Consider the following 22,082-nt stretch of genomic DNA (forward strand, 5'->3'; position numbering starts at 1 on the left):
AGAGAAATGCAAAGGTACCATAGGGTCTGTCTGGCAACAAAAGGCTTACTTAAGTTATATGATAGTGACACATATAATGCTGCTAACAACTTGATGTCAACTGAGGAGCTCGTAAAGGAAAAACAAAGGAAAGGTGATGATACCTAGTGCACCATGACAACAATTAAGCATGAACACTACTTCATCAGTTGCATGTAATAAAGTGTCGTGCTCGTTGAAGGGACTAAGTTCAATATCCAAGCACACATAATTTAGAGGGAATCCAAATACGGTGAGGCCGACAAAATAATAAGTTTATTTGCCTAAATCAAGACATCAAATTCGTACGGTGCTTAGGACGAGACATGGTTATTTAACCAATGAAAGCTATTGTGTAGAAGTCATCTCCTCTATGCATTTGCTCAAGAACTGGTTCATCAGTGGAACAAGTGCAGTTTTCCTGGTGCAGAATGATTCAGAAAAGTCTTCGCTTGCATCAGTTCTTCTTCCTGTAGACTGCAACAACTGTTGTTGCCCCTTATATTTGGACGAAACGAACATTCGACAAGTTCAAATAGCGAATCCTCGAATCGAGTACGAATTGAATAGCAAAATATTCCATTTATATTTGGAATTCCCAATATTCGCACAGCCCTTAGACCATTTTCTCACTCATTGCACACATCAAGCATCTCACAAATGTCACTCATTTCCATGGTGTTACATCGACAGAGGGATAACAGAGCCGTTTAGTTTGTCGCTTATTGCATACTAACCATAAAGAACTTACAAACTGACCTCAGAGTTTAAGTTTTGCTGAATAGCATGGGCTGCTTCATCAGGGTTCTTTTCTTTTCGTCCACGTTTCTTGCAGGGCCCCAAAGGAACCTTACGTATCCTAGTTGTCGTGTGATATTTGCTGAGCACCTCCAATGATCCTGTTTTTACCTGAGCAAAGAACAGAGAAAATAAAGCAGCTGCATGAGCAAAGCATAGCGTTCTTGTGTTTCAGCTCTAAAAAGATTCCTAATAACCGAATCAGGCTTAATAGTAAAATATGGTCAACTCACCTTGACAATGTCAGCACATATATGGAAATTCAAATTAGAGCTAATCATTTCAATACTGCAAGGCTGTAGCCTCCACCTTTTATCTTACTCACATTTTTTATCTCTGCACATTTCAAAGGACCAGTAAAGAGAAACATCAAATCAATTTAGAACAGTATTTCCTTATTTTCACTTCTATGCCAGCAGAAGGTTCATGATTAACGGAGCAAATGAAGGCCGAACTTCTCTTTATTGAATTAAGCACCCACATTGCAGTGCTAACAGTGTCAGTGTTATGCCAAATATTTTATTGTATTTTCGCCTATCTGTGCCATTTTTTATGCAAAAAGGAAATGTATATATATCAACATCTGCCATGTTAAATGTTTGCTTCCTTTTTAATGCAACGTCATTATTATTTATTGGTAAACAAACAAGCAGTAGTGTGCAGGCACTGCCAAAGTCAAGAGAGACTCGAGGTGGTGCCCCCACCTCCCTTCTATGGCTCTGTCCTTTTTGGCTTGCCATACCTCAGGTTACATCGAGAATCATCTATTTGATTTTAGAGCACAGCTCTTAAGAGGAAGCTTTAGCTCGGGCCCAACTCCGACGCGGCCTATTCAAATACATGTAAAACGCAACAATGCTTTTCTGAGATAACCCCTGGACCGATTTTAATGAAATTTGTTGCATTTGAGAGAGAAAGTTGAATTCTAGTGATTGCTGCAAGTGGAATTCCGCTTTAGGGCCTGAATTTTGTTGAAAGAATTTTTTAAAAATCCAAAAGTTTGAAAAAAAATAGAAGCACGAACTTTACAAATTAATAGCTCTCCATCAAGAACAGATATAGCAGTTCTGTAAACAGCACCCATTAGATCATTCAAAGCGGACAAATTCAATATGTAAATTTATGTATTACGTGAATTTGTTACGTTGTGTACAAGGGTTCTGCAAAAGCTGCATTTACACATTATTCAAATTTTTGAGATTCATGTGTAACGTCAATTTTGTTCTCCTTATATGCACTATGAGATGCAATTCACAGAATTGTGATATCATGTTTCATTGCCAAGTTACGGAGTTTTAAACTAGATAGGTTTGTTTTTTGTAAATTTACGATTTTTGCCAATTTTCAGGAAACAATTAACAACCTCAATTAAAAATTCGAAACCAACAGTCACTAGATTTTAAGCTTTTCTTTTAAATGCAACAAACCTCATCAAGTTTGGCGCAGTGGTTGCTGAGAAAAACTAGTTCTCCTTTTACATGTATTTAGACAGGAGCACCGGAGCTAAAGCTTCCTCTTAATGACCCGTTCCTGCGGTGAGCGGCGGCAGCGTAACCAAGTGAACGAGCATAACAGCGAATGATGAAAAAACGAATGCAGAGCAGCAAATGAAAGATGCGTGCCACGAACGGCGGAGACCAATGAGAGCGGCCCCTTCAGTGACATGCGCGCAGGAAATTGGATTCATGTGGACCCGCCCGACCACTCTATGCGTACTCATATCTAGTCTCAGCCGGACCGCTCGTTTCGTACTATCGTCTGCTCGCGGCAGCTCTCACTCACGCTTGTTTGGTTTGCTTGGTTTAGTCTCTTTCGCTCTTGTTTCAATTATCATGGTTTGCGATTGTTTTGTAATCTGATTCTATACGCGACACGAATTGTGTACTATTTTCTGGAAGCTAAGTGGCACCGGCGATTACACTAGAGCCTTCGACGAGTCATGTATAAAAGCCGACGCACTTGACCAGCAGATCACATTTTCAACGATTGCCGACTCTGCTACATGTCTCTCTCAAATTCTTTGCCTCAATATATTGCGAAATGAGAACATGTATAGAGCTGCACTCGAATTTTGGATTAGGGAGTATCGTAATCATCAGTGAATTTTTTCATACTGTAATCTATAAATCTACCTTAACTTATCATTTCTTCTTAGCGTGTGTCCCTTTGAATTATCCCCACTAAAATCCAGACACACAAGGTAAGCATCAGATCAGTTCAAAAGTAAGCTAGCACGTGCATCAATAGTTTCACCTGGTTTTTGCTGATGAGCAAGTAAGGTGGTGTAGCATCACATTTCTTCAAGGAAACAATGTAACTTAGTTTTGTAAATGTTAATATGACGTCAGAACTGAAAATGCTGCTATGAAGTAAGCTAGCACCCAGTGCACCAATACAGTTTCACCTGATTTTTGCTGATAGGCGAGTAACGCGGTAGCATCACATTTCTTCAGGGAAATAGTATAAATGTGAATGTGACGTCGGAACTTGAAATGCTACTATGCTTATTAAACTGTAGTCCGGCCATGTAGAGGCAGTTCAGTTGCCAAGATACTGAGACAGGTATTAGTGTAGTGAACTATTAATATGATTACAGGAAAGAAAACAACTAACAATTTCAATATTATATACTTTGAACTCAGAGAGGCTAAATCTGCCTCCTGTAAGTGCACTGCAAGGCTACGAGAGATGTGCAGTCAATAAGAGTGATGTCAGACTTCCAAGCGTGGCACGGCAGTGTAGCGAGCCAGAGCAAGCACTGGTCATGATGTCACTCGCATGAGTACCACTCAAGCTTCTCATTGCTAATGGTACAAAAAGGTTGGGCTGAGCAGTCTGTTAACTGGCAACTGGCATGCATGCTATTTAGTGGCAAGCTAATGATGATGTAGCCAAGAGGACAGACTATGTAACGAAATACTAATTACTAGAACAGAATGTGCGCTGCTGGATACACTACAGAAGATTTTGAATTTTTGCAAAGCTTACTGCATATTACAATGAAACAAAATTACCCTCTTAAGTGTTTTAATATTTGGGCTAGAAGTGACCTTATTTTGCTTTTTTTTTATTACTTATTTTCAAACTTCCCTCCATCGAAAACCCTTTAAAGCTCTTTCACCAATTTGCTTTATGTTTTAAGCATGAAAACCTCATTTTACTTCTTCGATATGTAATATATATGTATGTGTCATTGCCACAAATAGTACAGTTAGAAACGAGGAAAAATGCTTTAATTTACCCTGTTTCAAAATCAACTAGTATATTGCAAAGCAAAATTTTTCATCAAAGAAAAATTTCGTGCATTCTCGCACTTCTAAGGCAGGTTATGAATTGTGTGGAACTTGTGAAGCACAGAACAGTGCAGAGAGCTTTGCTACAGGGCTCGCACCAGATCCTAGTTTCCTTCTGGAGGTGCTTTCCGAGCGAGTCTTTCTCTTTGCTCAAAGAACAAAGTGCATCGCTTTCACTCTCCCTTTCACTGTCAGAGTTGAGCAGCGGCTTTCTTTTGCACACGCAATACACGTGCAAGCCGTCAGTGGCAGACGCCATCATTCCAAATCTGCCAAAAGGCGAAAAAGGCGCACAATTCCAAAAATGCAGTCATTGAGCGCTGACAAAGTGCTGCCATATATGTAGTAGAAAACACAGACTGCAATATGTAATCACGCCCCTCCAGTGCTGGCAAAATGGCTACTTATGTTGTATAGAACATGAAGACTGAATGAATCAATGTCGACTTTGAGGTGCTGAAAAAGTGTAGTAAAACAGAAAAGAGCAATATAGCCACAGATTTCAAATATTGGCACTGCAGCCATCTATGTAGTAGAAGAAAAATTATGCGGACATGCTGAGTTCATCCAAATCACTTTGCAAACGAGATTATTGCCATTAGCAAGCTGAGCTCACACAAAGCAAAATTAACCAGGATTGCATTGACGAGCTGAGCTCGTCCAAAACACTTAAAGCGTTAAAAGAATTAACTTAAGAACTACCAATTCCATGATAAACATAATGTAAAATGAAAAGGAGAAGTGAATGCAGGCTTGAGTTGCTGCATAAAACATTTTCTTTAAAATTGGCAGCAATGTGCTACAGCAAGGACTTTTTCAAGCCGTTTCTCACACATATACAGTATATGCTCCTTACAACGGACCCGCGTCCAACAGACTCGGATATAACGGACCATATTGCAGCCTTGGTTTGTTCTACCTATTTTATTAATGCAACGAAGTTCGCTTTTAACGGACGGCGCTACAATGGACTGTCAGCTACAGCGGACGAAATTAGCGGCAATTTTTGTCAAAATCGGGCATATAAAGTGGGCTTTTGTCGTGTTGACACGGGCTGGCGACTTGCGAGGGTCAGCCGTCAACCGCGGCTCAATATCTTGCGTGCGAGAAAGGGAGGAAAGCGGAGCGGAAGCGCGCCATCTTTTGTGCGTGAGGCACGGTGGTGGGGGCAGGCAAGGGAAAGAGGTGGGGTTCTACTCTGGTGGCCGCTGTTAACGGCACGGCCGTGCGGGCGCCGTATCTTGAAAGCAATCTGCGATACGGACAAAGGGCGTCCAGTGCCAGTAGCTTCGTATGTGCTGTGCTTTCGACATTTAGTTCGCATTGAAGCGAGAGACAGCACGAACGTCAATTCGCTCGCGGCTGCTGCTGCGCTTATCTTGCTTAATTTGCTATCGCAATCGATGCTTCTCCTTTCAAGCAAAACCGAGTTTTTTTTCTTCTTTTTTTTTTTTGCTTTGGATGTTCGTCACACGCTTTCCAATAAAGTTGTTAGACATCGCAACGAAAGTTTCGAAAGTGAGGCACCTCGGATATTACGGACCGGATAATACGGATGTTTTTTATCGGGTTATCAGGGTCCGTTGTAACGAGAGTCGACTGTAATAAAGAGAAAAGTATATATTTCATAGATGCAGCATGTGACACTCAAGTAATCAATACAGTCTCTACTCCCAAGCATTTTGTTTCATTCGAAAATGGTATAATTCTAATATTACAAGCACATAGCCACAATAAGTCTACAAATGTGTTTAAAGTACAACACGCAACAATAAAAGCAAACAAATCTGCAAGCACAGAGTCCTTACTGGATCTTCTTTTGCCAAACACCAGGTTTTTACTTTAATTAAGTTGCGTAACTGTAAAGCACAATACAAACTGACTTCATACAACATAAATAGCTCATCCTGAGGAGAAGAGCTAAACAGGCCACTTGTTCACCAATGCTTCCACCCAAATGACTTGGCAGAATATTTCATCAGTGCAGCAGTGCTAGAGATGCATATCTACAGTGTGCAGATCACCTAAATGTCTCTTGACAAGTTAGAAGGGGCCATGACACCAAATTTTTTAGCTTTCATTAAGCATTGAATGTTAAACCGTGTGCGTCCTACAGCAAGCTGGAAAACTTCGGGCACATCTGTGCGGTAGAAAATTTGTGTTTTAATTTTTTATGTCACAGTTGAACCGTGCAGCAGTTTGGCAACACTAACTGGTGATGAAATGAAACGCACCCCTAGCAACGGCTCCCACAGAGTAACGGAAGCCAATGCCTAAGGCCACGCTTTTGCATGCTGCAAGTGCTGGAAGCAATTGTACAAGCTGGAAATAAGTCATGGTCGTCATGCGTCATTGGCAGTCAGCCCGTGATAGCTTGTGCAGGCGTTCTTTGGTTTGTGCTGCTGTTACCGCGCAAGTGAAACAACTGTGGGCACAAATCAACGGCAACGCCCTCGCACCGCCACTGGTTGCCAGAGCATGCGGAGCAAGCTGGCCGATGTGGTTTCAGACTGTTTCGGCGCAGACAACAAAGCAGTGGCCCCACATTCCTGATGTCACACAATCCGCCTTTTGCATGATCCAAGAGCGCATGCGCTGTATCCTAGCGGCGAGTGCCGGAAATGTTTTGTACGGCGTCGGCGGTTCGTGCAGCAGACGACGCGCGCGTATGCAATAGTGCAGGCAGCCTGCAGCATAGTTGACGAGGACGCGAAGTCTTATATCGTCGGTGCAGTGCCGATGACACGGTATTTGCACTGTGTTTCAGTAGAAACTTCAGCTGTTCACAATGATACTCAATTAATGTGCAGTACATCACAATATAGGCCGACACGACACCAATGTCAATAAGAAGTCCACCTGACGCCGACGCCAACATTCAGCCTACTAGTTGGCAGACTGTGTCAGTGGGAAACCTCTATTGTCACACTAGTATGTGGAAGACGCAACTGACAATGCAAGTGACACCAGTGAGTTGTCATAGTGTGACAGGCTTTTGTGCCGATGATGGTGACAAAACCAGTGTGCCGACCGCTATGCGATCGGCCGCCGAATGAGAACATCGTACTATCAACGCGAATGTCGCATGCAACTGCACTTGTGTATGTATTTATTGACGCTCAAATTGAGTCGGAACGTACTTCCTAAGTTGAAATGCACGATTTCCAGCCCTTGCCAGCCGTCCACATTGAGTTTGAGGCAGTGCTGATCTCGTTCAGCACAGCTTCATTAGGCCTAACACAGCCTACGAGTTTGTCCACTACCAGAAAACCTGAAACACAGGATAAGCAAGTACGACGAAGAAAACTGCTTTTATATTTCAGTCCTGGTCATACCGACTTGAAGTAAACCACTCTTAGCATACTATGACGCACACATAATAAGTGAGAAGCGGTGACACGGTACAGTGCCAACACCACGGTACATCGCTGTTCTTGATCGATGGCTGTCGGTCGCACTCACCGGCGCTTCCATGAACGAAGTACAACTACGTGGAGTGGTGGATCTGTGTTTATTGTTATGCTGACAAATAAATTAATTACCGAGAAACACAGTTTGCCTCTTATGCCAAACAGCCAACAAATGATGGCGCTTTCAATACTGCAACATAAACAACATCGCTCGATGCCACGTGAGTTGGGCAGGCATCAGCATTTTCATTTGGTAGCTATACGTGCTCTGTAAATGAGCATATATGTGCGCAGAGTTTACTCTAGCAATACATTATCAAATGCACAAACTATATGGCTGATGAATAACATGAAAAGTATAGACCACCTGTAAAAATCAGCAGTACTCGCTTTCCCGAAAACAGCAACTACACGATCATATTACGTTGTCGCAGTTTTTGAAGTACCTGGGACGCTCATGCCTTTTTGTCTCAGTGTGATACAACGCTTCTGTAATGCAAATGGGAAGTGTTCATATATGTTTTGAGCATTTCGTCATTATTTATTTTATTTATTTTATTTATTTATGGTACCCTCAAGGCCCGAAGGCATTACAGAGGGGAGTGGGAAAACGGGAAGTATAACAATAAAGTACGGAAAATAAACAATACAGTGTGTTAGTAATTACTAATTATACAATACTATGTAATATCTTGCCCAAAATTTGTAAGTACGACAGACAATGTAAAAAAAGTAGCATCTTGATAATTCCTGTTATTACAATGTTAACCAGTGTCGTCCTTAGTCACTTGTAAGTACGGCAAGTAAATGAAATAACATGTTAATAATTCCTAATTATACAATGTTAGCTAAAGCCTTACGAAACAGTTTGTTGTCGACAATAGATACAATTTCACAGGGAAGGTGGTTCCACTGCCGTGATGATCTGGGAAAGAAAGATTGACTGAAAGTGTTAGTGTTGCCTGTTTGAAGTCTGACCTTATGGTGATGATCGATGCGGCTCGATAGGTAATGAGGTTGAGAAATGAAGTTACTGTGAAGGGAGGAATGGTAATAAAATTTGTGAAACAGTGTCAAACGTGCTATTGTTCTACGAGATGCAAGTGATGGAAGAGATAGATTGTATTTCATTGATGTTACGCTAGCGGTACGGTTATAATTTGAAAATATGAATCGGACTGAGTTATTTTGGACGAGCTCGAGTGAAGAAATGAGGTTTTCATGGTATGGGTCCTACACAGCTGCAGCGTATTCTAATTTAGGACGCACTAATGACTGGTAAAGTAGTAATTTTAAGGATGATGGAGCTTTGGAAAACTTGTGGCGTAAGTAACCGAGCATGCTATTAGCTTTACTTATTATGTACTGAGTGTGAATGTTCCAGGTTAGTTTTGCTGTTATATGAACTCCTAAGTATTTGTATGCATCAGCAGTGCACAATTTCTACTGTACTCGAAGCGAACAGCAAGCAGTGTCCGTACACATGCCAATAAAAACAAATGTGCCGTTCTTGTGTTGCATAAATACTCCGCGCGCAGTATCGCCCCTTTAAAGAGCTATGCCCACTATGGTCAAAACTGAGCTATAAAATCAGTTTTGATCATCCTATTAGTGCACATTTAGTGCAGGTCTAATACGTGGCAAATGCATGAACTCGGCTGCTACGATATGGCTAACCTCCGCTGAGTGGAATCGATCCCAGCTTGAACTTGATGTGGGCAGCTGGTGAGTGCTTATGATCGTGCATTTCAAATTTCGAGACATGTTTGGATTCTTAGTGAGTATGACTAAATAGGAACAATAGCAATACAAGCGCAGGTGCTGTGGCAATCCTGTCATGGGACAACGTATTCGTTCAGAGTCACATCGCATGCTGACGGGTTTTGTCGCGTAGCTGCACGAAAGCCCGTCATCATATTTTCATGACTTGCATTTGTAAGTCACGCCAGAGTCGTTGCCGGCCTAGGTGTCCTGCCCAGGAAGTATCCAGTCACACAAAACTAAAATTACAATGACTAACAAATGCACAAAATCATTTCAGCTCACTTCATGCGGTGTGCCTCTGCGAACCACGGCCCACGGAGGCAGAGGCACGCTAAGGTGGCACCACAGCGCAATGGAAAAGGCGGATTCGTGCAAAATGGTGGTCGCTGTTGGTGGGAGGGGTTTCGAGGCAGCGATTTCAAATTGAAATTTCGAGTTAAAATGTGACCTGAGAGCTCTATTCTTTTTGCATGTATAGCCATATTGACCCCTCTACTCTCAGTTATGATTTTAAACTGAGAATAGTTGGATGACTGTGTTATGGCCACTTTCAGTAAAAACAAGCACACATTCACAACAGACACCCTCTACACTTCCTGGCCTTTTATATATGCAGTTAAAAGCACTTACCTTCTCATAAAATCCATCTTTTTTCCCATATTCATCAGTTGCGTCAAGTACATACAATGGAAGCACGTGCAGCTGCTCATCGTCACCCTTCTCAAACCCGCGATATTTTGTCAATGTCACTACCTGAAAAAGCATTAAGCCAAATATGCATTTATGAATTGTGCTCGTAGTGCAAAACAAGACCTACCTAATATGAATTAAAACCGCCACTAAGAAGGCCTCCTCCCTCCCCTTGCAATGTAATTGGGCTTGTGATTACAAAGAGGAAAGGCATCTACAGAGGCACTGTGGGAATTGATATCTCCAGCATCTAGGGCCAAGGTGCCTCCTGAGGGCAAGGATGTGCTGGTAGTCATGCAAGGTGATGTGAACATGTAATAACCATGAAGTTAATTAGTGATAGAAACATGGGGTGAAAATATTGCAAAGGACAACAAGACACAGGGACAGACATGCAAAAGTGCTGATTTGATGAAATAGATGAAGTGCTGCGATGACATTGACATCATCTTAAATAGTTGCATGGGAGATACATGTAAAAAAAAAATACTAGGCAATCTTTACGTAACTGCCAAAGAAAGAAGCTAGATTTCATGGCAGTATCTCAAGTCCCTGGCTACATTAACAATGGAAAAAAATCACCGATTCACAACACTGGCAGTATTGCACCAGCATACAGGAGATGCTTAGGCTGGCTACTAGAACAAGCTTGAGCTTGCCGTTTTTATCAGTTTGTGTTCTATGAATGAACAGGGTCATCCACTTAGTGAAAACACCCTATTTGTGTTCAAGCCAATATAATTTCAACATTCCTTCCCATTTATGCGAAAACTGAGATGCTATCAAGCCTAGAAATCTAATCAGGTGTTCTCCATAACAGTGGATTGTCCTGTAGCAACGTGCATAACATTCTCTTCGAAGCACAAGCAGCCAATCTATGCAACCACATAAAGCAATTCGACAACATTAAAACTATCAACTTCTTAAAAGATACTCACAACAGTGCAGCCATTATTCATGTTATGTAGATCTTTGTGAGCATGAGCACAAAAGTCCACACAGGCTGTGACTCCTGAAAATGGCCTTCCTGGTTTCAAGCCCAACCTACACGATATCCCCTCAGACTCGAACTCAGTCTGTGAAGGAAAACAAGAAAAAGGGTAAATTTTGTACCGAAATTATTTTTCAAAAAGCAACAGCTGTGTAGACCAACAAAAATGAAAACATACCTGGTTCTTGTACGATTCTGGTGCAACTCTAGCATACAGGGGAGCCATGTCAGTAGCCAATTGCTGCAGCTTATCTTCAAGCTCCTGTTCCTACGTGTCACAATGTAAGACAGTTATTGTTATGAGTAGCTGCCCATATTCCACTGCAAAATTTATTATTTAAAACTAGGTTTATATTACCAGACTGGCAAGTCAGTAATCTGCATTACAAGATGATCAAAGTGGCACATGTGCATGCATATGCGGAACATTTTTAATTAGATCAAGCGCGTGCTCGCCCCCTCGCGCACGCTTGATCGCGTTACCACGAGCTCGCTCCCCTCGCTATCTTTCCCTTTGCTCACGCGGGAAGGCATCACTCGTGAAGCCACCATCTTTCTTGTATCGTACTCGCACACTTTCACTCGCACCTAAAGCATACAGTGTGCGGGGCGCGATAGGATCTTATTGCACTTGGACTTTATACAAAACATGATGCGGCTCCACTTCCGCGGCGATCGCTTGTCGTGGCGCACGATTTGAGAGGTGTGGTTGCAAGCAGCCGCTTGTAATTCAATTATTTGACTATCTGCGTCCGCGGAAGTTTCCATTTATTGTCTTGGCATTCCTTTGCGGCGGCAATAAAATTTCGTTATATTGAGGTTCTAAATAAATGGTGTTCTATGGACAAGAGGTTATGAAAAGTTAAATACTTCGTTATATGAGGAATTTCGTTATACTGAAGTTCGTTATATCGAGGTTTAGCTGTATAAAGGGATACCTTCTTACATTTTCAAAACTGTAACAAGACCTGTAACATCTACTTTTTCTATGCAATCATAACATTTCTGTTTTAAGACATTCTTGTTACTTAAGTCAACAGAATGGTTACACAAAGAGTCCTAACATAGCAGTCATCTTATCACTGCTTGCTTTACATGGCAATGTCACTTGTCACATGAAAGTAAGGTGACCAGGTGAAAGTAGGCCAACAAGCAGATAACCCTCTAAAGACAAGCCCAAATAAGTGGCACAGCTGGTCCAAATATCGCCCAAAATAAGTAGAATATTTTAGAAGAACCTAGAGTTTATTTTAACATAAGCCTCATTCAGCACGTGAACCCACATTGTACACCCAACCCTATCACAAAAACATAAAAGTCAGTCGTCCATAGCCTATAATAGCAGATGGGCCTTTACTTATTTTGTGATACAGTGTACATTATAATTCCTACATGTTTTCGAATATAGCTAAATTTGTTAAAGCCAATGAGAAAATATAGTCGAAGACTAGATATATTCTATACTGCAATGCTGCTTCATGTTAAGAAATGGTTGTGATAACTTTTGGGATGCTCTTATCGTTAGCATTGACAGCTGCAGGGCTAAATGAACGCTGTCCAACAGGGAATTTCATGATATGAAAGGACTTTTGAAAACGAGAATTTACATAAAAGTTAATTCTAAAAAAAACTCATCAAATTCCCCAATTTTTTTTGTGTAGTCATAATTTTTTCTATGTCATTCCGATTCAGAAAATTTGTCACTTAGTTGGTTTCCGGTTAGTATTAACACAAAAATGTTAAAAAGAAAAGAAAAGCCACTCTTCAGGGTAGCTTTCCCTCAATGCCGACCGTAATTCGTCTTTGGCAGTGGGAGCGGCACAACATCGGGCTCAACGAGTGTGACTCGTCATTGGCAATCTTGGTACAACCTCCCATGACGAGAACAGCACAGGATTGGGGGTTAAAGGGCTAAGTGAGTTGTAAGTAAGCTGGGATGAAAATACACCTAAAAGGCCATGACAAGCACTAGAAGGATCTTACAAGACACCCAGCAAAAGCAAGCAGATGTGATAACCATGCTTCAAAGATTTCACGTACTTCAGACTGTTCTGAAAGCTTGAACTTGCGAACAGATTTGCTCCTTGCATACTTGCAGCCATTATAATACATGCTCCATGAGCAGCCAAATGAAAAGGAAGCTCCACAGGTTTCAGAGTCTGCTCCTTGGCATGCACAAGTTCGTCTGAAAAAAAGAAAACAAGTAACAAGTAGAACAAGTAATATCAAAATCAAACACACCAAGAAATATTGCAACTGCAACATGGATACATAATGGCAACTATGAACATTTATTATGAATAAGTAGCATATATTGAGAATACAAACATATATTGTGAATATGTAAGCACCACGAATATGCATCACAAATACTTGATATTCACGATAATAAAACAAATTGCTGCGTACATCATGCATACATAATTTTAAAAAGTAAGGAGAATAAAGGTTGCTTTTATAAGTGATAGCCAGTACATGATGCCTCCAACATAGTGTCAAAGCTGCCTCCGAGACGTGTTGTATGTTACTTCCTTAACGAATTTTCCTTTTTATTATGCATCATGTGTGTTTGTGGTCACTCATCACTACATCATTTAGTCATGCTCTGCCCCATCCCATAAAGCTTATTTGCACAATGTAATACCATGTGAAAACCCACTCTGCTTTCTCTACACAGTGCCGAGCAATGCATGTAAATTTGTCAGTCCAGCATGCTGACTTCTAAACCTTTACACTTTCATTCATATGAAGACCCTTTTGTCATAATGATTCACTGCACATGCATGTGTTCATTGAGTGAACCCGCCACTTTGCTGTCCTCTGATGCTGCAAGCTGGGTTGGGATAATGTAATGTTTCTAATCCAATGTTTTTTTTTTTACACTTCGTCAGTGGCCCGAGCCACACTCCGCCCATATTATAATTAGGATATTGGCTAATCATGAATGGTTGATGATGCGAAAGGAATAGAATCAAGTGAAAGGAATCCCTACATTATACCAGCCCTGTTCTCTATCTGCCCACACCACTTTGAAATGTATGAGGCCGCAAACATCGAACTGAATGGCTGGTTCGTCCTGAAAAAACTTTAGACATGTGGGCCATGAACTTGAATGGCAGTCATCACCTGTCCATTCCATGTTAACGAAAAAAAGAAATTCTTTTTTGGCATTTGATGACTTTTTAAGTCGAGCATCTGCGCATGCTAACGTAGGGCATGTGATACACTTCAGACACATGATACATGAGACTAAATTATAGGAAAACAAGCATTTCTCTATCAAAGTGCTCAAGTGATCACTTCGTACCTTTCCAGTCAAGCATATGGTGAAAATTTTTAATTGTTCCGACAACTCACAACGACGACCACACTAAAATGTTGTAACACTAAAAATGTGTTTCCATTGTACAGTGTAAAAATTAATTGTCTACGAGGACTTGTTCACCTGGATGTGTTCACAAGGACCTTTCCTACCAAATGAAAGCATTCACACACATTAGTTTCAAGATATCATTCCCCAATATCTACTATAAAATACACTGGCATTCCACCTAACTTTGTAGCATGCAAGAGATACCTCTAAGAAAAAGATGCGCAGTTTCGCTCGAAAGGGGAAACGTCAATTACGACAGCAAATTATTGATGATGATGATGATTGAAGTTTATTGGCGCAAGGGCATCTAAGGCCAAAGAGCGCTAGGACATGTGTTTTGGTTTAGTAAAATTGTGAGTTTAGGGCTATGACTTAAAATAAAGGCTGTATAGAGGCCTACACGTAAAATAGATCTATAAGTACTAGTGCATGAATTCTAATATATTTACTAAGATAAATATAGGGAATTAAATGCATTGGTTACAGGCACACATGTTAAATTATTGTGGATTGTCAGAGTCCCTTGCTGTACAATTCTTGCTTACGCAAGAAGTGCAAAAGCTCAGACATACTCTTGTGCATCAGACTGTATCTCACCTGTGAGGCACAATCTGATGGTTAGGATGATATGAGATGATGTCTAGAAAGTTAACTTCTGCAAGATAATTAAGCACTCTTTTAAAGTTAAAAAATGCATCCTCTGATAAGAACATTGAGGGATGGGGGGTATATGATTTGAATAAAGTTCCATAAAATGAGCCACTCACTCTCGGTGAAGTTCAGGACATTGAATGAGGACATGTAGGATAGTTAAGTTCTCACCACAGCGCGTGCACGTCGGTGGGTCAGTTGCAGTCAAGAGGTAATTGTGTGTGCCATAAGTGTGTCCTATTCTGAATCGTGCCAGGGTGGCTTCAGTGTGTCTATCAAGCTTCAGCGGAAAAGATTTGGTTAACTGCGGTTTGAGCAGATGCAGCTTATTTTCAACTTCCTTGTCCCATTCAGCTTGCCAATGATTACGGAGCGCCTTTCGTATCACAGGTTTCATGTCCACACCAGGTATCCAGCTTACATCAACGGTATCCCGATGAGCCGCTTGTCCAGCATTTTTGTCTGCCATTTCATTGCCAGTGATCCCAGAGTGGCCTGGCACCCAGCATACAAGAGCAAGGTTTTGTTTATACACTACGTGAACGTGTTTAAGGGGCATGTTTAATATGGGGTTTCAGCTTGCTTTGCCACAGGACAGGGCTGTGACAACGCTTGAAGAATCTGTGTATATTATAGACTTTTGTATTTTGTGCTGTGCTATGTACTCAACAGTTATCAGAATAGCGTACGCTTCCACTGTAAAGATGCTGCTATGGTTATGCAAGGTTTTAGAGTTGGAGAAGTTTGGGCCATGGGCTGCACATCATACCGAAGTTGCAGACTTTGAAGCATCAGTGAAAAATGCCATAGATCTATACTTGTCTTCAAGGGCCAAAAAATGTTGCTGGATGAGGGCATTTGGACAACTCTTTTTGTTAAGTTTTGTAAAGGACAAGTCACGGGAGACTGTAAATTGCTCCCAAGGTGGGATGAGTTCAACGTAGTCACTTTCCTGCAGATCTGTGAAAACTACTCCGAGTTTTTCCGCAACAGGTTTTACTGCTAACGGGAACGGCGGGGCGTGTGACGGCCTGTTTAAATACAACTGATTTGTGGACTGATCACTTATGAGTGCTTTGCATGAATGTTCTTTTAGCGACATGGTTCTTATTGCATAGGTGACTCCGAGATATGTACGCTGATAATCCAGTGGCCACTGATCCAACTCTGCATAGAGACTTTGGACAGGGTTCGTACGAAAGGCACCAAGTGCCAGGCAGATACCTAAGTGATAGACAGGATCGAGTACTTCAAGTGTTGTCTTTGAAGCCAACTGGTAAACAATACATCCATAGTCTATGCGTGACAACACAAGGCTTTTAAAAAGAGATAGGCGGCAATACCTATCTGTTCCCCACGACTGGTGAGATAAAATCTTTAAAAGGTTCATAGTTTTAAGACATTTCAGCTTCAACTGTTTTATATGCTGCATGAGGGTTAGGTTACTATTGAAGATTACACCCAGAAATTTTTGTTCTACTCTATTTACCAGGCTTCTCCCATGCATCGTAATGCAAGGGTCAGGACATACCCCTCTTCATCTAGAAAACAGCACACAGGAAGTCTTTTCTGCACTGAATCTAAACCCATTTTCGTCTGCCCATTTCGTGAGCCGATTAACACTCAACTGTATCTGGCGTTCACATATTGACAGGTTGCAAGATTTAAAGCTGATTTGGATATCGTCCACACAGACAGAATAAGACACCATGGATGGTATAACAGAGCGGAGAGAGTTCATTTTGATTATAAAAAGTGTGCAACTTAGCACTCCTCCCTGTAGTACACCGTTTTCTTGAATAAAAGTGCGCGATAGTATATTGCCACTTCTTAGCGGAACTTTCTTTCAGATAAGTAATTTTGCAAAATGTTCAGCACACTACCACAAATTCCATAGGACGACAGGTCTTGCAGAATACCGTATCGCCAGGCAGTATCATATGCCTTCTCAAGATCAAAGAATACAGATAGACAGTATTGGCTGTGTACAAATGCATCCCGTATATATGCTTCAAGGAGAACAAGATTATCGGTTGTAGACCTCGCTCTTCGGAAGCCAGATTGGCGAGGGTCCAATATACCATTATATTCCAAAAAGAACACAAGGCGACGGTTAATCATTTTTTCAAATACCTTAAGTAAGCAGCTAGTGAGCGCAATTGGTCTGTAACTGTTAACTAAGGAAGGGTCGTTGCCGTATTTGAGTATTGGTAGGACTATTGCCTCTTTCCAAGATGAAGGTATATGACCAGTTGCAAAAATATTATTGTAAAGACCTAAGATGCAGTTTAGGGTCTCATAAGGCAGACTGTTGATTATTTCGTAAGTTATTGTGTCAGAGCCTGGAGCCGAGCTGCCACAAGAGCCTAGGGCAAGCTTGAGTTCATGGAATGTTAGTGGTTTGTTGTATCCTTCTAATGACAACTTGTTTGGACGCAGAGGAATATTTTCAGCTATTCTTTTATGGTGTAAGAACTTTTCGGTGTAATTTTCGGAGCTTGATACCCTCTGAAAGTGCTCACCAAGAGTGTTTGCTTGATCTTCTATTGTATCGCCAGAGCCAGGGATGAGAGGAAAAGGATTTGAACGTTGCTCTTTTAGTTTACGTACCCTATTATACACTTTGCTAACATACGTGTATGAGTTTATGGAGGATACGTAGCGTGTCCAGCTTTCTCTTTTGGATATTCGGCGGATACAGCGGCCATTTGCTTTGCACCGCTTAAATTCTATTAGATTTTCTGTTGATGGATAGCGTGAAAATCTACTCCATGCTTTGTTCTGGCATTTCTTTGCGGTTTCACAGTCTTTGTTCCCCCATGGTTTTGGATTGACTTGATCTGTGCAGGACTGAGGTATGCAGTTTTTAGCAGAACAGATTATATGTGCAGTGATGTAGGTGGTCAGTTCCTCTACACCTAGGTGGTCCACATATTCCAGGGACAATTTACACAGGTTTCTAAATTTCGACCAGTCTGCACTATGAAGTTTCCACTTTTTGAGGTAAGCTGGTCCATCGTGCCACTTTGTTGTTTCTAGGAGTGTTGGGAAGTGATCACTCCCATATGGATTACTAATAACTCGCCATTCCAGGTATGGAAGAAGTGATGCTGACCCTATGGCCAAGTCTACACACGAATACATGTTGTGTGTAGGACTGTAAAAAGTTGGCTCTGTCTTGTTAAATAGACAGGCTCCAGATGAAAGAAGGAACTTTTCAATTGCCCGTCCTCTCGCATCACATCTCGAGTCACCCCAGAATGTGCTGTGAGCATTGAAGTCTCCGATTACTATATAGGGTTCGGGAAGCTGGTCAATTAGCTTTTCAAATTCTGCTGTGTCAACCCGTTCATCAGGCAATATATATATATGGAGCAAACAGTTATAAGTTGGTTGAACAATATAGCACGAACAGCCACTGCTTCAAATGAACTCTGGAGTGATACATGCTGGCATGCTACTGACTTTTGGGCTATGATTGCCACACCACCTGAAGAAGAATTACCATTATTTCTATCTTTACAGAAAATTATGCACTGTCTTAAGGAGTTATTGTGTGTAGACTTTAAATGAGTTTCTTGAACACAGAACAGTCGTGGCTGATATTCCTCTAGTAGATCTTTAACATCATCTAGATTCTTAAATAGGCCCCTGGCATTCCACTGAATTATTTGTGTAGCCATATCGAGGAAGATTTTTGTTGTCTGTGTTCAAGAGGACGTGTTAAAGATAGATAGATATGTATATGCATACAAGGACGGTAACTGTTTAGGTTACCGGTCCCTTTCTTTGAGCAGTTACAGGTATTTTATCTCTTCTAGCGCGCTCGTGAGAGCGCTGATCTTTCGGCATCGATGACGCCGGGGATTTTTGATCGACCTCCATAACCTTCTCGGAGGTGCTGGAGGTTCGTGAACTAGGCGCCGAGACTTGCGTCCCAGGCTGTGGAGTTTGGTTTAGCTTTGGAACCTGCGGAACTGAAGTCTGCAGGCCCACCTTTGATGATGATGGTGCGGCACTTGCTGCTGCCACCAGGGGGGCAGGCAGAGTGATTACCGGACCACTATCAGTGGCCGCGGTAGAGTCTCAAGGCATTTGTGACACTGCCCTCCGTCGCACCACCTCGGAAAAGCTTGTGTGATCTAAGTACGAAAGACGTTTCCTTGCTTCGTGAAATGTTATATTTTCTTTGACTTTTAGTGCAATGATTTCTTTTTATTTCTTCCATTTAGGGCACGTCCTGGAGTAAGCTGGATGGCTTCCATCACAGTTCATGCAATGTGGAGATAAGTCACAAGTGTCTGATGGATGATCGTTCGAGCTGCATTTCGCGCAAGTCTGCCTTCCTCAGCATGTCTGAGATTGATGCCCATACCTCTGGCACTTAAAGCACCGTCAAGGATTTGGGATGTACGGCCTAACACGTACTTTGATGTAGCCTGCATCCAATCTACTAGGCAGCACACGAGTACCAAAGGTTAGTACAATGTGCTTAGTTGGAAGTTGTTCATTGTTCCTGCAAATTAGGATTCTTTCTACCCTGATCACATTTTGGTCCTGGAAATCTTCAAGCAGCTCTTCGTTACTAAGGCCCAAGAAGTCGTCTTCAGAGATTACTCCACGGCTCGTGTTCATGGTTCGATGTGCCGACACAATGACTACTACATCACCAATGCATTTCAAGTCATTAATTTTATCATGTCGAGTTTTATCCGTCAATTCAAGGAGCAGGTCTCCATTGGACATCTTTGTGGCTTTGTAGCCAGGTCTTATAGTGTTTGTGAGGCATTTCGCCACCAAGAAGGGGGAGAATTTACGCACACTCTTGTTGCCTTCACTGTGGATTACTTGATACTTAGGGAAGTGTTCTTGATTGTTCTTCAAAAAAAATTTATACGTTGCATCAGCGTGCCCTCTTTTTAGAGGGCGATCAAGAGAAAGGGGTTTATTAGAAGCCATATAGGGGTCTTGAGTTCAGCAGCAGCGCCAACTGCCCACCACCGAGCCCAACATGGGGACGGAGCAAGTCTTACGAGTAGGACAGCCCTCGCCAGTTGTACGGTGCTACTATAACCCAATCTGGAGTACCCAAGGTTGGCCACCCACACAAGGCTAACCTTCGCTGCCAGGAAAGCCGTAAGTAAATAGAAGAGAGAAGAAGACAGGAAAGATTGAAAGGAAGAGAGAAAGACACAGAATCGAGAGGGGGACAGGAAAAGGCAACTACCGATTTCCCCTGGGTGGGTCAGTCCGGGGGTGCCGTCTACGTGAAGCCGAGGCCAAAGAGGTGTGTTGCCTCCACCGAGGGGCCGTAAAGGCCCAAACACCCGACATCGGCTCAACACCCAGGATCCCCTTTTCCCCAGACACGGCAAAGCCGCGCACGGTTATATGCGGGAGGGTCCAACCCCCATGTGCTCGGGTACGTGGTGTCGCAACACACGACAGCAAATTATTAGACAGTTATACAAAGTAAGGATAGTAGTTTTATCAGCAGTATAAACTTGTAAACATTCGCTTCTTAACTAAACTAACAAGCATGGTGTCACGCGTGCACAGGCAAACCACGGACGCTTGCTGTCAAAACGCTGGCGAGAGGAAGAGTGGCATCAGCAGCGAGCGAATTTCCCTTCGTGCTGCATCCCAGTTCAACATGAACTGAGCAGAGAGAACACAGCGCACACGAAGCTGCGCCTAGACTTTGTACCCACCGCAGATTACTTTTAAGATGGGGCCTGTGCAGTCACACTGAGCTGCGCGGTAGTACACCCCCACCCCCGCTCCTTCCCACTGCTACCTTGTGCAATGAAAGACAGTGCGCTTCCCCCCCGCATTCTTCCCACGTGCATGCGAGATCAAGCCACCATCCTTCTCAGTTCACCCTCGCAAGTTTTCACTTGTACCTACAGCATACGGCATGCGACCGCAGCCTTGTCGCACTTGGACTTTACATGAAACATCATGGCACCGGTGCCGAGGGCGGAAATTCGCCTGCAGTGTCCAGTGTAATTGCTCTCACAATTAAATATTCACTGGGACAGTATGTATTGCTTCGCACATTTGGGGATGCATATGTTGAAAGTAGTGCTAGTCTCAGGGTTTCTGTCAAGTGGATACGATTTCATTGCTGCTTTGCTTCATTCATGCAATTGCAATCTGTGCCATAGCCCTTTTGGACACAAATAAACTCTGCTGAAAATTTACTACATTTATTGCACCCTAAACATCAGTAAAGAGGTACTGCACTAGAACAAACAGAACATTTTAGGTTTTGCAGTGAAATTAATTGCCTACAGACATGGACAAACCCCTGAATGCCAAAAACTATTTCTGGTACAGGAACTAAACAAGCAATTTAACATGCAATGCACTTAACACACAACCATTTTAGAAGTTTGCCTGTTACAATTGCAATCAAAATCAACAAAAGATGAGAACCTACTACACAGCTGCATATTCACATTGGCAGTAGACACCCAGATGTCCATCTTTCAGTGCTTTTTTTCTTCAACACACTTTGCGCAAACCCCACACAGGTCAAATCAGAGGTGTCTTATGTATGCAATGCAACACAATCTAAAAGTAATTCCATTTCTTAAAGGGACACTAAAGCGAAACAATAAATCAGTTTAGACTAATGAAGCATTGTTTGAGAACCCTGCAGGCAGTCGTTTCAAAAAAGTAGTTTGATTATTAGATGAGAAAATGAAGGTCCAAGTATCAGTATTCTAATTTCGCGCCGAAACCCCAGCGCCGGTACGTCAGCGTGACGTCAGGGATACCAAAGTATGTTTTCGCATTTGGGCCGCGTTGGCTGAGTAAAGGTTCCCAAAACTTGCGATGTTTAATATCTGGTTCCTTTAGAACACGATGTAGTCAATCTGTACCGCTATATATAATTAGCAGGCCCTAGAAGATGCCATCAAAATCCAAGATGTCACAGCCCCCAGGTGTGGGAACTTAAGTAGGCATCGCCACCTGTATTTCGTTCTTGCGCTTTTTCTGGCTTACCAAGCGTCTTATCGTTGTAAGAGTGGTGTTTTTGCTGTTGTAGAACGGTAATTTACTGATGCAGAAGAAATCATTTTTCACTT

General features: G+C 42.1%; 1 protein-coding gene across 8 annotated transcripts in view; it reads right to left on the reverse strand.

Annotated features, from left to right (window-relative positions):
* Tet (Ten-Eleven Translocation (TET) family protein) overlaps positions 1–22,082 on the reverse strand; it is a 223,234-nt gene that overhangs the window by 14,556 nt on the left and 186,596 nt on the right. For all 8 annotated transcript variants that reach the window (XM_050194805.3, XM_050194804.3, XM_055062962.1 and 5 more), the window contains 5 exons: positions 13,005–13,149; positions 11,143–11,232; positions 10,912–11,049; positions 9,914–10,036; positions 778–927 (listed from right to left, as the gene is read on the reverse strand). In XM_050194805.3, coding sequence (XP_050050762.1) covers positions 778–927; positions 9,914–10,036; positions 10,912–11,049; positions 11,143–11,232; positions 13,005–13,149 — 646 coding nt within the window. The remainder of the gene's footprint in view (positions 1–777; positions 928–9,913; positions 10,037–10,911; positions 11,050–11,142; positions 11,233–13,004; positions 13,150–22,082) is intronic.

This window comes from Dermacentor andersoni, chromosome 1 (assembly GCF_023375885.2).
Source record: "Dermacentor andersoni chromosome 1, qqDerAnde1_hic_scaffold, whole genome shotgun sequence".
Classification (NCBI taxonomy): domain Eukaryota; kingdom Metazoa; phylum Arthropoda; class Arachnida; order Ixodida; family Ixodidae; genus Dermacentor; species Dermacentor andersoni.